Source organism: Porites lutea, chromosome 8 (assembly GCF_958299795.1).
Source record: "Porites lutea chromosome 8, jaPorLute2.1, whole genome shotgun sequence".
Classification (NCBI taxonomy): Eukaryota; Metazoa; Cnidaria; class Anthozoa; order Scleractinia; family Poritidae; genus Porites; species Porites lutea.
In genome coordinates, this window is record NC_133208.1 from 15,644,298 (window position 1) to 15,659,682 (window position 15,385).

At 40.8% G+C, this 15,385-nt stretch overlaps 1 protein-coding gene across 1 annotated transcript in view; it reads left to right on the top strand.

Moving 5' to 3' along the window:
• Positions 1-15,385, top strand: part of LOC140945249 (uncharacterized) — a 51,277-nt gene that overhangs the window by 8,355 nt on the left and 27,537 nt on the right. Inside the window, exons 5-19 of the mRNA XM_073394300.1 lie at positions 395-437; positions 1,257-1,353; positions 1,774-1,986; positions 3,437-3,575; positions 3,768-3,891; positions 3,998-4,046; positions 6,249-6,275; positions 6,794-6,946; positions 7,752-7,797; positions 8,287-8,361; positions 10,358-10,552; positions 10,630-10,649; positions 11,105-11,127; positions 11,523-11,804; positions 14,660-14,713. Of these exons, the coding sequence (XP_073250401.1) occupies positions 395-437; positions 1,257-1,353; positions 1,774-1,986; positions 3,437-3,575; positions 3,768-3,891; positions 3,998-4,046; positions 6,249-6,275; positions 6,794-6,946; positions 7,752-7,797; positions 8,287-8,361; positions 10,358-10,552; positions 10,630-10,649; positions 11,105-11,127; positions 11,523-11,804; positions 14,660-14,713 (1,540 nt within the window). The remainder of the gene's footprint in view (positions 1-394; positions 438-1,256; positions 1,354-1,773; positions 1,987-3,436; positions 3,576-3,767; positions 3,892-3,997; positions 4,047-6,248; positions 6,276-6,793; positions 6,947-7,751; positions 7,798-8,286; positions 8,362-10,357; positions 10,553-10,629; positions 10,650-11,104; positions 11,128-11,522; positions 11,805-14,659; positions 14,714-15,385) is intronic.

Genomic DNA, 15,385 nt, shown 5'->3' on the forward strand with positions numbered 1-15,385 from the left:
TACACTAAAATGGTGGCTAACGAATTCGCTTTTATCCCCCATGAAGACGGCAGACTAAAGTAAAAATACAGCGGCTACAATTTTAGTCATATTTATTTAATATAATCTTCTTTATTTACTGATGACCTTTTTTTTAATGGGAGGCATATTTAATTCTCGCAAGGAGTGCGTAGTTTTGTGCTGGTAGCCGTTGAACTTGAATTGACTGTTATTTGTAAGTTAAACGTTATCTCGTGACCAATAAAATGATAACAACTGACTAGTGTAGCTAATCTTTATCCCACTGTTAACAACTTCTACTTTGAAAAGTGTTTCAAAATTTGCATTGCCAAAGAAAGACTTGTAAACGGTTTTAACATTATTAACCTGTGTCTTGCGGTTCTTTATTTTTTAGGATCCTGCATATAACAATGTTAGGGACGAGATTTTCGCGTCAGGTGAGCAGTGATTTTATTGATTGAGTCACCAAAGACACTGTGAGCGGTCTAATGTACTACTGAGCAGAACTAGATTTTTATATTACACGCCTCATTTGACATGTGTAGAAGACAAAGATGATTTTTTTATGTGGACACAGTTAATGAATGAAGGTCTAATATGTCTATTTTAAAGATCATATCTTATTTATATTGTCACTGACAAACATTTCCGGCATCCTTCAAACTAACAATATATCACCCGCGTTTCCTTCGCGTAATCCTTGTTCCTCTCGCGCCCACGCGCGCATGCCTCGCGCAATAGAGTCCTAGTCCCCGGGGAAGAGGGGGAGGGGGGTACTCCAAAAAGTTTTATACAGAGAGGCTCTGCCCCCAGATCCGGCCCCTTGCGCTTTCACAGTATACTTCAACAAGTGGAAACCTAACCTCTCATATATCTGAAGCCTAAAAAAGCTACCCCTTTCAGGCGGAGCCTCCCCCTATAGGCCTTTATAGAGAGTATCCCCCCCCGTCCTGGTCTTTTTTTAAGTACTTTCTACGCAAGCACGATGCAGGCTATTCATCGAATTGTTTTGCCTTTCCTGAGAACAAAAAGAATCTTTTATCTTTTATCTTTTCACCGGTGAAGATATCACGTTTTCACTCGAAGGCTTACCTGGTATTTCATTCGTGTGCTTTTATGATTAAAGTGTGTTCGTCAGAGTAATTTAGGCATTCTTGAAAAATGACATATTCTTTTGGTTTAAAAAGAATACTTTCGTCCTTCTATCCTCAGTCAGAAAATGCTCATTGTCTTTTGTTTTTACGTTTTATTTTCAGCATCAGAAAAGGACTTGGAACTGGAGCCCAGGCCACCTGTTACAATGAAATCTTCTCGTTTAGAGGACGCTTTTGAGATTCATGAGGAAGTCGGAAGGTAAGATGCTGTGACATCTTTCAGAAGCCACATTTTATTGGGAACAGAGGAATCAAAACCTCCCGCCTCCCGTGGCTTGAATTCCCGGCTCCCCCTTTTTTTCTTCGTGGCTTCCTCTCTTTCGCCCATTTTCGATTTCGAGATATTAAGTTTTTTTCTTTAGTAATTTCCCCCATCCCTTTTTTTCCCGCTTTCCTCCTTTTTTAGACTATCACCGACTGTTCTTTCTTCCGCCTCCCGTACCACTCCGATCCCCCCTGTCCTCCCGGGGCCCCGCTCCACGATTAGTCGAGATCAATAACTTTACGCAGCCCTTTAAGAAATTAAGGAAGTTTTTACGAAGAAATTTCCGGAGGATTATAGTAAAAGAGAATGTTTGTTTCTTCTTTAAACGCTTAATTCTGTTTTATTGCCCTTAAGGGGAAAGTTTGGAGTGGTAAAGAGAGTGACAGAACGGTCTTCCAAGAAAATGTACGCTGCCAAGTACATTCGGCTGGGTTCCAGTGGCAGTGGTTCATCACGTGAGGACATTATGAGAGAAATACACATCATGAATGAGCTACACCACAAGAGGCTTGTGGGATTGGTGGATGCATTTGACATGTCCAGACAAATTGTCATGATAATGGAGTTGTAAGTATTGTGATATGATGTTTAACAAGTGAGTTGAAGTTTCCTGGTATGGATCTGTTATAACCGGACTGTCTTACTGGTGATCGGTGACCCACGAGGAACCTGAACCCGCAGCTATTCAAGAGATGGATAACGCTATCCACTGGATGAATCTATATACAGTGAATTAGGCTATTGGTTTCCATAATTCATCCACTGGATATAGAGAATATTACACGGAGGCGAGAAGATATGAATTTTATGTTCGAGTGGCAAGAACAATATCCGCGAACGAGTGAGATATTGCTCTTGCCACGAGAACATAAAATTCATATCTTTGAGCTAACGTGTAATATTCTTTTTATTATATAAACATACTGATGACGGCGTTTTTGATGATTTTCCGAAGATTTCCGACCACCTTCCGAAGATTTCCGAAGATTTTTCAAATTGTCGCGAAGACCAGACGAACGTTCCCGAACATTTTCCGAGAATTTCCGAAAATTTCCGAAGATGTCCGAAGATTTCCGAAGATTGCCGAGCACTTTCGAGGAAGACCCGAAGATGTTTCGATGATACACCAACGAATTTAAGTACAATTTAGGAGACAAACCTGATGTCAGTGAAATCATCGATATCTTCACATGTAAAAATATCGTATTTTTACGTGTGTTCAGATACCACATTTCTCGGTGGAAGAAATCCTTGTAAAACACTGCAGTTTATATAATAAAGTGATTTATCCGGTGGACAACGCTAGACAATGTTTCAACAACTGGGGTCTACAAATGGGGGCTGTTAAGAAATCACTTAACATGCGTTTTCCTAGATCAAATTTAAATTTGGAAGTGTTAATTTCTGAATAGTCTGCGTCGTAGACGTAATCTCGCCCTGGTTAGTAACGTCTGTGAAGCAGCGGCTACACCCTTGCTCATGGCCTTTAACAGACTTAACGAATTACCGGAAATGCGTTTCGCATTTCCCTTCGACCTGATTGGCAAATCTACAATGGTATTTTTAATAGGCCAATCATGGCGCGTACTAAAATCCTGGTACACTGGCGGGAGCCCAGAACTTGGAACTTCTTCGCAGACGTACTTAACCCAGAGCCGCTACATGTAGGAGCTGTTATAAGAGCTTGTGAAGCAAGTGGAGTGCTTTAGATCGAATTAAAACTTGGTAGGGTTGGGTTTTGTGGAAATCCCAGGGGGAAACCGGAACCCTCAGAGACCCCCTCCCCCCCTCCTCCGGGGGTAAGTAAGAGAACCAACAACAAACTCAAGCCACCCAAAACGTTGAATCCAAGATACGAAACCAACCCGGGGCACATTGGCGATTGGCCTTCCTTGTCCCCCTACCCCTCCCCCTTACGTTATTTTCTTTAAGTTTCCTAGTAGGGTTCTTGAATGAAACCAGTAGACGTCAGGGCTATATCGATATTTTTTCAATTGTGTTGGCTTTTTTTTTTCAGCGTCTCGGGAGGAGAATTGTTTCAACGCGTAGCCGATGCAGATTGTCTGACCGAGAAGGAAGCCTCATTTTACATGTACCAGTTACTGCAGGGACTACAATACATGCACAGCAAAAATATCGTTCATTTAGATCTTAAGGTAAAACTAAAATAGACCGTGCTCTTCAAATATTTCAGATCAGTAAAAATATTTTTTTTGCTGAAACTACAAGTATAACTCCCTCTTAGAGTACGTTAGAATCGCAGTTTTCTCGCCAACAAGACGTGTTGTTTTTATCTTTTGGTTTCACTTTTTCACTTTCGGTGAATCACGTCTTGTTTCCTCATCCAGCCTGAAAACATCGTGTGCGTCAGCAAGGATTCATGGGATATCAAAGTGATTGACTTTGGCTTAGCACAGGAGCTTGTTCCTGGAGTCCGAATGACAGCTCTCAAGGGAACACCTGAATTTATGGGTAAGTTAAGTCACACCAATGTCTTAAAACAAGCCGAAATAAATCTGTTTTACTATCGGCGGTGATTTTGTTTAAACACTTTTCTTTGCCTTTTTCTTTTCATCAGCACCTGAAGCTGTAAATTTTGAGCCTATATCATTGGCGACTGACATGTGGTGAGTGCAACTTGCTGGATAGGCATTTTACGTAACTTTGTACAAATGATGTACAGCTTTATGACGCCCCAAAGGCCAACAATCACCTCATATCGAAAACTCCTCGGTTCGAAGCTCCTTTGCCGCTTACAATAGAAGTGCCCCATGTCTCTATATGGGCCAAACCAAAAACAATTCCTTGGCGAGTCGTTCATGTTCCACGGTTTGCAACAACGATTTTAACGATTGTTGTAACAATCCGAAACAATTTCGCAACAAAGCTGAAACTCTGTGATGTGCTGAAAATCGTAGTTGGGAGTCTTCCCGTATAACATTGCCTTTAAGCCCAGTGGCCAGTTTCTCGAAAGTAACGAATATAACGGGCCCAGGATGCTGTTATTATTTACATTCAGGAAAAATATTTAGATGCTTCTGTAGAGAACGTGATACAATTTTCAGTTAAGAAGTACAAAATGGATTGGTTTGTAATCTACAATGGAGGACAAAAGAACTTGTTACTCAAGTAATTGCTCTTAACGACAATTGTTTGATCGGTTTTAAGCAAGAGACTATAAAGGGGACAGAGAGGGCATCCCCCATATACACCCTATTCCATAGGTAATTCGTCTCGAGTTATTTTTAGAATCGGGATAAAGTTACCTCGCGCGAGGCGTGGATGTTTCGTGGAGGTTTCGCATGACCAAACGCCGTGCAAAACATGTCGGGCGAGAGGCAATGAAAGCGTAAAAAGATCGAGAGAATTCCTGAACATTGAAGCGAAATGAGTCGGCGCTCACCTGGGAAAAAGGAATCGCTATACTCTTTGACAACCCGTGAAATCAGTTTAACTCGAAGTTGTCGTAACCTCAGTGCTTTAATAAAATGAGAAATTTCTCCGGTCTATTGAAACCGGTCGTTTGTACAATTTAGGGAGTTTAAGATCTAACGACGTGGACGACAACTAGAACGTCAAAAAAACAATAGGTTTAATTAGCAAAACAACAATATCGCACGTGCAACATACTTTTTTGTTCATTTCTTTCCCGTTTTTGCACGACTACGACGTGAAAATGCCTAATTTCGCGTTTTATGGAGGACGTAAATAAGCAACGACGAAATTTTATTTCTCTTTCTGAGCTTGAATATGGTCCCTTGAAATTCAGCTTTAGGAGGGTTCGCCTACAATTGACAAAGTAAGTGGGTAGGAATAATCGCTACAAAGACTGAAAAAAATAAACATCAAACCAGAAATTGCTCTCTTCAAACTGTAAATTATAAATGATCCTGAGAGAATATTCAGTGTGTTAAGGATTTCCCTGCTCTACTCTTAGCTCTATACAAGAGGGGAAGGGCGATTCTTTTTTAATTTCGGTTTCGCCGACACAGCTTTCGCAGAAATCTCGCTGTAGTCGTTTTCGTCGACAAAAGGAATAGCAAAATCGCTCTCCGCGTCATCCCCCATTTTGTTCTGCGTCATTTCGTGAAGGACGCGTGGCTCTCAGCGTGGGTCATCCACACGAAACACATTCGCGCTATGTGATTGGCTGTTGTCTAATCCCCCTTGAGATCTGTGGTGTTAAAAATAACTCGAGATGAATTACCTATGGAATAGGGTGTATATGGGGGATGCCTTCTCTGTCCCCTTTATAGTCTCTTGGTTTTAAGTTCATCCATACGCCCCCTCCCCCCCCCCCCCCTCGATCCCCTCAACAATATTGCCGTGGCCAAAAAAAGCACTCATTTCTACCCATTTTGCTCAACATTTTAATTTTGTTTAGGGTGGGACGGGAGGGGTCACTAGTTTTACTAATAGCCCGATTTAGCAACAGAGCGAGAACGTTACTTGACGACGGCGTGCGCAAATCCAACAACTGGCTTGACCAATGGCAGAGCGGCAAATTGGGCAGTGGAAGTCGAGTTTAGTCTTTTCCGCGCGCTTTCCCGTCGTCAAATGACGTTCCTGTTCTGTTGCTAAATCAGCCTATTATCACTGGAAAGGTCCCAACACTTTTGACCTCAAAATTCTTTAGATTCTGATTTGAATGTTTGATTTCGGGTCCGATAAGTTAAGAGGACTTTCAAGAAACGGGCCCAACTATGACTTGTGATTGGCATCAGAAGGACGGTACGCGTGGGGGTAGTTAAAGGGGTTAATATCGAAGACAACATTTAGCATCGTACATGTTCAAAAAATTGAATGCCTTTTACATGCTTCTTTTTCAGGAGCGTTGGTGTAATTGCATACATCTTGTAAGTACCCCATATTGTACCCATCCTTTAACAGAGCTAAAAATTAAATGTTCAATTCGAAGGGAATTCAAAATAATTCTAACGTGCAAAACGGGAAAGTGTGGATTACAGAATCACTGTCGACTTTTCTTCTGCAGTCATCGACCTTGTTTATTGCATATTGTAATAAACTGGGGTAGAACTTCTTAGTAAAAATTTTTAAAACTGCTTGTTAATTGCTTGACTTAAGCATCCATCTTAAATTAAAAACGACAATGACTGAAATATGAAGTTTGTTTCTTTGTTATTGTACACAAAGCCCTTCTGACACTAACTGTCGGCATGCAGTACAGTCAACTCTCTCTAAGACGGACACCTTTGGGACCGGCACTAAGTGTCCGTCTTATAGAGAGTCACATAGAGGGAGTAAAGAAAGCAGGGACCAACTCTAAGTGTCCGTTTTACAGAGGTGTCCGTCTTATAGAGGTGTCCGTTAAGAGAGAGTCGACTGTAGTACTGAATTTTTTTTTCCCCGCCAGACTCAGTGGTCTATCCCCACTTCTTGGAGATGACGACAACGAGACTCTTGCAAACGTCACAGCTGTAGAATGGGACTTTGATGACGAAAGCTTTGACGTCATCACAGACGAAGCCAAGGAATTCATCTCCAAGTTGTTGGTCAAAAATTCCAAGTAAGTACAGATTTGCAGACTTCATACCTTGAGGAAACGGTTGCTACCCTCTGTCACTGCACTTATCATATTACACTACTAACAGTGGTAAAACAAAATCAAAAACTTAGTTTACCCCTTTCAGTCAGGTAAACCTTTCTGCATACGCAAATCTCAATCACTTCCTAGATTTCTGTCGCTTCTGTAGGGTTACAGTACAGGTTACACATTCGTTAGGATCTAGTAAAAATCAAACCGACGGAATCGTAACACGTCAGTTGTCTGTTCTTTTTGAAACAAAAAAAAAATTACAATGCTTTAATAACAACGCAATAAGCTGAAAAGGAAACATTCTGATTCTTATGTTTCCGGTTCCGTTTATCTTTCTATTCGTCCCATGACTCGCATTGGTTCGTAAGCGCTCCTAATGCTACTTGTATTACAAATCCCACCCTATCGATAGTGGTCCTATTTCCGTACTTTCCTAAGCCTCTCTGTATCAAAGCGTGGTAGCAGCGCAATCTTTCACATAAAAACGAGACAGTTTAATTTGCCTGTGGATGAAAAGTTCTTTTCATATCAATGTATGACAGCCAGGACTCCTCTTGAAAATAGGCTAAAGGTATGACGGAAATGGCCTATCTATGGGATCAACACATATACAAAATGCGTGAATCCCACCCAATCGGAAAACTTCACCTTGAAATTTTGTGACAACCTACCAACAAATAGTTTGATTGTCCGCAAACGTTATTTTTTTTCCCTGTTACATAAATGTGAAATGGCTATACGTTGTTTTATGTGAATCATTTTTCTCATAATTCAGAAAACGAAACACAGTCAAGGAAAGTCTGGAACATGAGTGGATGAAGGTAGGTGGAACTATCCACAATCCTCTTCTATCTAGCAAAGTTAATATCACAAATTTGGTGGCATGTTTGGTTTTATAACTGTGGATATCTAAAAACGGTACTCATTGGAAAGAACGTTTCATAAGTATCTCGAAAGTGAAAAGAAAATTAAAATACGTGCGCACGCTCCAGAGATGAAACATTCTAAAATATAAATTTCAGCCAGTTTGTTTCTAAAAATAAATTGAGAGGAATTATCCTGTATGGAATATGGCCTTTATGAGGGGAGTGCGTTTCTTACCCTTCATACTCTCTTGGTTGTATTATTTTCTATATAAATGTCAGAGAAATAAACGACCAGTTCAAAAGATACGATAATGAACAATTTTGTAACCCGGTCTCCATTGTTAGATAATTTGGCTACGCAGTGCAACATTTGAAGATAGCATTTTGTTAGAATTAACTATATATCTCAGGTTTTAATATTACATTAAATTAAAAAATTTACAGAAAAGTGCCTCAGCAAACGCTGTCAAAATAGACACCAAGAAACTAAAGCAGTTTTTGGTCAAACGAAGATGGCAGGTAAGAACTGAACTCATTTTCAAACTCGAAATTAAGATCAGTATCAGTGTACGTATAGACAGTTTAAAAGGTTAGTTCTCAAGGGAGTCGAGTGGAAAAAGTTACAATGAAAAAATACAACAGAACTTTTAAAAGGAACCTAGCTTATTGTAAGCTAGTAGTAACCAACTGTTACCCTGATCAGTATCACATAAATTTACGTTTTCAAAGCGGTTTTTACATTGTACAAACTTAACAAGATCAGTATGTTCCCGATTATGTTCCCCGTCAATGCACACCTGAAGAGATTTGACTTTTCAAACACTTATATCGCAAAAAGGTCATTTATCGTGTTGGTATCAATTACTTCATTTTTCTTTCTTATGTTTTGAGTTGGTATCTCTTTTCAAGGCTTAAAAATGTCTTTAAACTGTATGAACATATTCTAAAGATCGTTTTCACATGACGTCACAGTGGCCATAATCCTGTGGGATCATTGAAGAACTTCTTTTGTTCCGAAAAATTTACATGGCTAGCGATCACGTGAGGGAACTCGTTCTATATACTGGCAAAGGAAAATGACCTAATTGGCCCCCTACTTAGCCAAACGTTTTTCTTATTCCCTGATGAATGATGATTATTAATCTATGAATGATGATTATTAATCAATGAATGATTCAATGATTACTAACAATGATGATTTGACGTGATTTGTTAACAACTAATAAATAACATGAAATCAAATCACTAACATTATTGATATATAGTTGATTATTATAATTCCAAAATATAAAATGATTAATTAACTCACCAAACCCTCAGCTTGATTTTACACAAATCCATGTTTGTACGTGTGAATTTCATTTGAATGTTTGTTTCTTTGTTTTTTTGTTGGTATTTTTTTCTTATTTATCCCAATTACTACGGTACTATGAGATCGACAGCTTTCAGCCATTTTATTTATTTTATTTTAATTGTATAACTAGAATGATCGATCTTGACTTGCACGTATTGTAAAACGGGTCCCAAGCACACGACATTTGCTTTCATACTTATCCAAACTAATTTCATAGCTAACATTGCACATTAAGCCCATTAAACAAGCACGATATTTCCGGCAAATAAACTTTTCACTCGCAACTTACAACCCAGATCACGTCAAACAAAGCTTGTACGTTACATGTGCTGATAGATTCCCAGCTTTAACGCATACGGCAATAATTCAGGGCTGCTGACCAACGATGAGCTCCTTGAGGTTAGTCGTGTGTGAACAGAGGTAGTCCTAATCGGTTCTAGTGGTGTGGACACTTTGCAGTGCGGCTGTCTTGAATAGTCGCAACACTGAATGGGGGTGGGGGGGGGGGGGTGTTGAGTCGCACATTTTTATTGTTTCCGCATTCTAGTACAACGCAATGCAAATCTGTTAAAGCTTCACGCACACAAACCTGTTTCAAGACACCTAATTTTCGTATGTCATACTGTATGCCATGTTTCTAAGCAAACGAAAACTTATTGCCGTAAGGTAAGTCCGACGTACTGTATTTAATGACGACATTACTCCAGCTATATACTGACTAAAATAGCCATGTACTTTAATTAGGGGGGGGGGGGTAGGAGGGGGGGTGCAGAGTTAAATTCTTATGTGTAGTTCGGTTTTTCCTTTGTTATATATAAATTTGGAGCAGTGTTTGAAGGTAAATCTAGCGTTGCAACCACAGTAAAATAGATTTGCAAAGTCACAAGTACTTAATAGTCCTCTTAATCTCACATTTTAGAGGAAAACATCTGTTCTAAACTCCAACGCAGCTTTGTTCGTCTCGTCACGCAAAGCTCCTCCCAAGAAGATTGGGATTGTACGTGGAGAAGCGTTGCGTGACTGAGACTAAAAAGGTTGCGTAGGAGACTAGTACTGTTCATGCGTCTGACGCAGTCGAGTAATTAGTAACAATTGAGCCTCTTGCCAGTGATAAGCCAACGACCTTCCATCACAAGTATTCAACTGTAATTTCATTCACAGAAATCCGTCAACGCCCTCGTGGCCGTTCGGAGATTATCCAGCATATCATCCCTCATGAACATGAAAACCAGGCCCTCTGTCGTACCTGCCTTAGCGACCGTTCCTTCCTGTGAGGAGGAAGGGGAGAGTGAAGACAACAAAACTGAAGACAATGATCCTAAAGAGCAAGAGAAGGTTGATAAACAAGCAGAAGAAGTAAAGAGTAAGTGCTAGACTATTAAAGAAATTTGAAATAGATAGCCAAGATAACAAATAAAGGAGTTTAGTTTAAGGTTAAAAATCTTAAGGAAAAGTGCAATTCGTTGGGTGGTATCTATCTGTAGGCTCGTTGTCTTCTTCGTCATGATTGTCTGAACATTTGATCGGATTCAGAGAAAAATTATTGGACGGTCACTACGGTCTGACTGATTGATCTATCGATCGACTGAACGAAACTAATCTATCTTTGTATCAACTTAACCATGAGTCAATTAAGCGGTTTAGTGTTAAGTTGGCGATCTGTGTTCCAATGAGTGTACTCCCCCAATCGCTCAACCTCTTCATTCTATCGTAAGCTTTAATCTTGAATCGGTTTATTGCCCAGCGCGCGCATAGGCTAATCGTGGCAATGGGTGGTCAGCTAGCTACAATGTAGGCAGTAGGTGATGATAGATAGGTTTTGACGACGAAAAGGTAACAGCAGCAGATCGAAGACTGTTCCACATACGTAAGGTATACATCGGCCAAAAAATGAGTCGGTGCTTGTAGGTATCAACAAAAGCGGATAAAAGGTTGTTTGTCATACTATGGGACTTCCTGGCACAGGTGGAGTTAAGAGGTAACTCACCAGGAAAGCGCAAAGCGACTAAATTATACTTGATCTTAGAAAAAAGTGAAAAATTAATTAACGGTTCTCCGCTTTTGCTTTGATGACCAGTTAAGTTTGTTAATTAAGGAAGACACACTTGTGCATTTCCAGTAGCCGTTACACACAATCTGGCTGCTCTCCTTTAAACCGATTCAACGTTCGCAACTCCCTTTGTGGTGATCACTTACTCAGTTATAACACCTTGACGTTTTCATAGTTATTCAGTTTATTCGTCTGTTCATTTGAATGTTTACTCTTGGTTTAGATGTTTGTTCGCTCGTTCATTCGTTTTGACAGTCATTCATTTGTCTTTACTAGAAATTCCAGTCTTCCTTAAAGGCGTAAGTGACACGTCTGCTATGGAAGGAGAAACTGTTTCCTTAGAAGTCCTTATCGACAGTGATTCCGACTGTCAACTGCAGTGGTTTAAGAACAGCAACAAACTTTCCGAGGGTGGAAGAATATCTTTTGTTAATGACGGTCATGGGAAGTTCTCACTAATTCTTCGAGACGCCGAAGATGAGGATTCTGGGGAATACTGGTGCGTGGCTCAAAACGAGGCTGGAAAGGTCTCAAGTGCTGGAAAACTGTCCGTAGAAAGTAAGTATAATGTGGAGTTACGATGAAGAATGGCGTGGGTATTGTACGAATTCAAGCTACAAATATTCGACTCACTGGCTGACCTTAAACTATAATCATTTGGTGTCACTTTGTGAATTCCTTATTCCGAAATACTTCAGCGAATAAAAAGAGACTTTCTGTGAAAGCACCCTTTATTTCAGGATGAAGGCACGCTTGCCTTCCACTGTCTTCGTGAAAATAAACAAAAGATATTGGCTGTATATAAAAAATTAAATCTTCTGAGACTCGGTCGGGTATGAAAAGCAAAGCCCCCTTAAATGTAATTCCCTCATCTATTCTCACTGCAAAAAAAAAGATTAGCCAGTAAAGCGGGAAATCAAGACCTCCCTTAAATATTGTCGTTGCGAGCGTGCGCGCTAATGGCATGATGCATCGTAACCTTTGCCTAAAATTGCACGGTTTTCCCCGCCCCAACGGAGTCCAGGGGAGGTGACCTAGAAGTCTCGTCCCTTCTCTCATCTCCTCTGGTGGCGGTTAACGTTACATAGTATACCACCCGCAATAATTGGCAAGTATTCGCAGTTTTCCTCATAATTTCGCTTCCCATGATGTGGTAGCTGTGCAGTGCGAATGTTTTTCATATTTGAATGCCTCCATAATTTCCATCACTTCATGTTTCACGTAAATAACGCAAAACGGAAACTGTCTTTGGTCTTCTTGGCTAAATAACTAGTAAAATATTCGCACTGCATACATATTACTTTGTCGGAAGGATCTAAGTTAGGGAAGGAAAAGCGCTTCTGCCCCAGCCATCATTATGCTGCCTTTTCCTCTAATACGACTGGGGGGAGGGGGGTGGGCATAAGAAGAAAAAACTGAGAAGGTGGTGTACAAAATACAAAGTCGTTCCCTGTGTTGCGGGTGCTTACCCACTTAATCACAATCGCACTAGCAAAGTGCGCCTATTAGGTCTATAAACAACAAAAGGCCGCAAGAGGACCTCCTTCTTTCCTTCCGTTAATATCATTTAGTGGTATAAAAAACCGAATGGCAGCTAATCAACGTAAGGAAATTCTCTGCTCTCACCATTATACCACAGTCGTAACGTAGCTCTCTGGCTCGCACATAATTCCTCAGCAACGTTTTCGTTTTTTTCTCAAATCTAAACCAAGAAAAGCCTACCCGTTATTTGCCAGAGTCATTTGGCTCACAACTCCCAACTCCTCGTATGTTGTGAGTCTGCGCATGTCAACTTCGGACCTAAGGTATATCGTGGACTAAAACCTTACACAAGATCAACTTGTTCCCAGGGTTCTCCGTTTTTGGAAACGAGGTTGACAAAAGATACAATCTTGGGAAAACTGGCTCCTCGTAGCGAATGAGGAGAACTTCCCGAAATACTAAGGTCCGCAATTTGTACACTGAAAAGGAACGGCCCCTGAGGTAAACGGCGAGAAGGGATAAGCCAATTATCCCTCGAACGCGTCAGATCTTAATTACCCTTGCGTAATCAGATGGATCCCACACTGTAAGGCTCTACGAAACAGTAGCGTATACGATCTATACCAGAGAATGGGATGCTGATCTAAAACGGTTCCGATACCAAAGGCTCCGCAGCCATAGAAACGGAAATGGATACCACATGAAATATAATGCAATTGCTCCAGTGGTTCTCTGGGCCATACCTGTAGCTAGTTGGTTTCCCGGGCCATATAAGCATAACACAACTGTTTCCACTGCTTTCAGGGCTTTATTTGCATCAACAAGATGCAACTGTCTACACGGCACCCCATATAGCTGGCTGTCCGGGCCACATAATCGTAATGCAGTATAACACAATGGTCCACGGCTGTCGGGTTGCAGGGTTTCCCTCTGATTTAATTATCAGTCAACGTCATACAATTGTCTTCACGGCTCTCTAAGCTGCTGGCTCTCCAGGCCATTCATGATCAATCATTGTTCAGCGTTGTTCAATTGGTAAATGCAATTGTCTCTCTTGCTCTAGCTCTCCGGGCCGTAATTTAACATAACACAACAGTATTCACTGCTCTTCGGTCGCTGCTCTCCGGGCCATTTAATTATAATTCAACATAACACAATTGTTTCCACGGATCTATCGGTATCTTGGGCTCCGGGTCATTTGAGCGTAAATCCGTAATTGAAGGAAGAAGTAGTTTGCAAATGAACAACGCCGGAAAGAAAGAAAGAAACTCGGCGGGAAGGAAACAATGGTAGACTGCAGGGCGCAATAAAGTGGGAAACAAGCAACAAACACGACACAAAAAACGAAACGTTACTGCTCATGCATACTACAGGCGATTAAACGCTTAATAACCGATACTAACAAAGCTAGCTTGCGATCTACATGCTAAAAAGGGCAATGCAGAATGCGACCAAACGGCTAGAAACGGGCGAAACTCATGGGTAGAAGAACTGAAATAACGAAATGGCCGATAACAAACAATAATAAAACGTTGAAACTAAATCGACCCAGCTAAAACCTACGCTGGACACAAAACTATAGCCATATTTAAGACATTACCTCTGGATTGACGGTGCAGGTCGGAGCAGGCAGAAAAGTCAAAGCTGCAAGGTTTTATAAATACGATCCTGAAAACGTCTGATGACTGTAAAGGTTGCAGTGAAAGTTCGGCGTCACTTATACACAACTCTATTGAACTGGCCAAAAGGCGGGCAAAACCGTGCAATTCTGAGTAAGGGCCGCTATGCATCATGCCACAAGCGCGCAGGCGTGTTACGGGTATGCAGTGAGAATAGCTTAAGGCAATTCTCGGTGCCTTACCTTTGACAGCTGTCTTAATGCCAAACAATAGTTTATCTGTCAATAAGAAGTGTGTCACTTTGATTTTCAGTTTCATCCAAAAGTGCGGATACTGGTGATGAGGAAGAAGTAGACAGTTCAATAGGTGAGGGTTAGAAGAAGAAGCTCGGCTCGTTGAGCTAGGATAATTAACTTCCAATAAAAACAGCTACAGTCTTGACTCCTCAAAAGCCATATGAACGGTAACTGGTAAAATCCACCATTTTCTTGCCGAAAAAGTTAAAGTTTCAGGTAACGGTGACTGTTTTTTCGGCCAATGCAAGGGAATCCTTATTCGAGAATCTGGAAAATGTTTGCTTGTGGAATCCGAAATTTTGCTCGTTGAATCCGGAATCCTAGGCTTGGGAATCCGGAATAGAGCTCAAGGGATCCGGAATCCCACAGAGAGTGGAATCCAGAATCCAAGTTCTACTTACAAAGATTGTAATCCAGTAGCTGGAATCCGGAATCCACGGCGTGGGTTGCAGAATCCAAGACTATCTTGGATTCCCTGATTAGGTAGAGTTTTTGGCGAACTTTCTTTGTAACTCTATGTACTTTTGTTGATGAGCTTTTAAATATAGCGCTTGAAAGTGCGTAAAAATTCTCGACGGGATGTGTCGCGACATTCTAAACGATATGCCCAAATGATTTGACCGCTGTATCTCAAAAATTTTGTCGTCGATTGAAGTTGTCTTTTCTCCGAAATTGAGTTAGTCAAGCACTTACACTGGAATGTAATTCTAATATAACATCTGGCACGATTATCATGATCAAC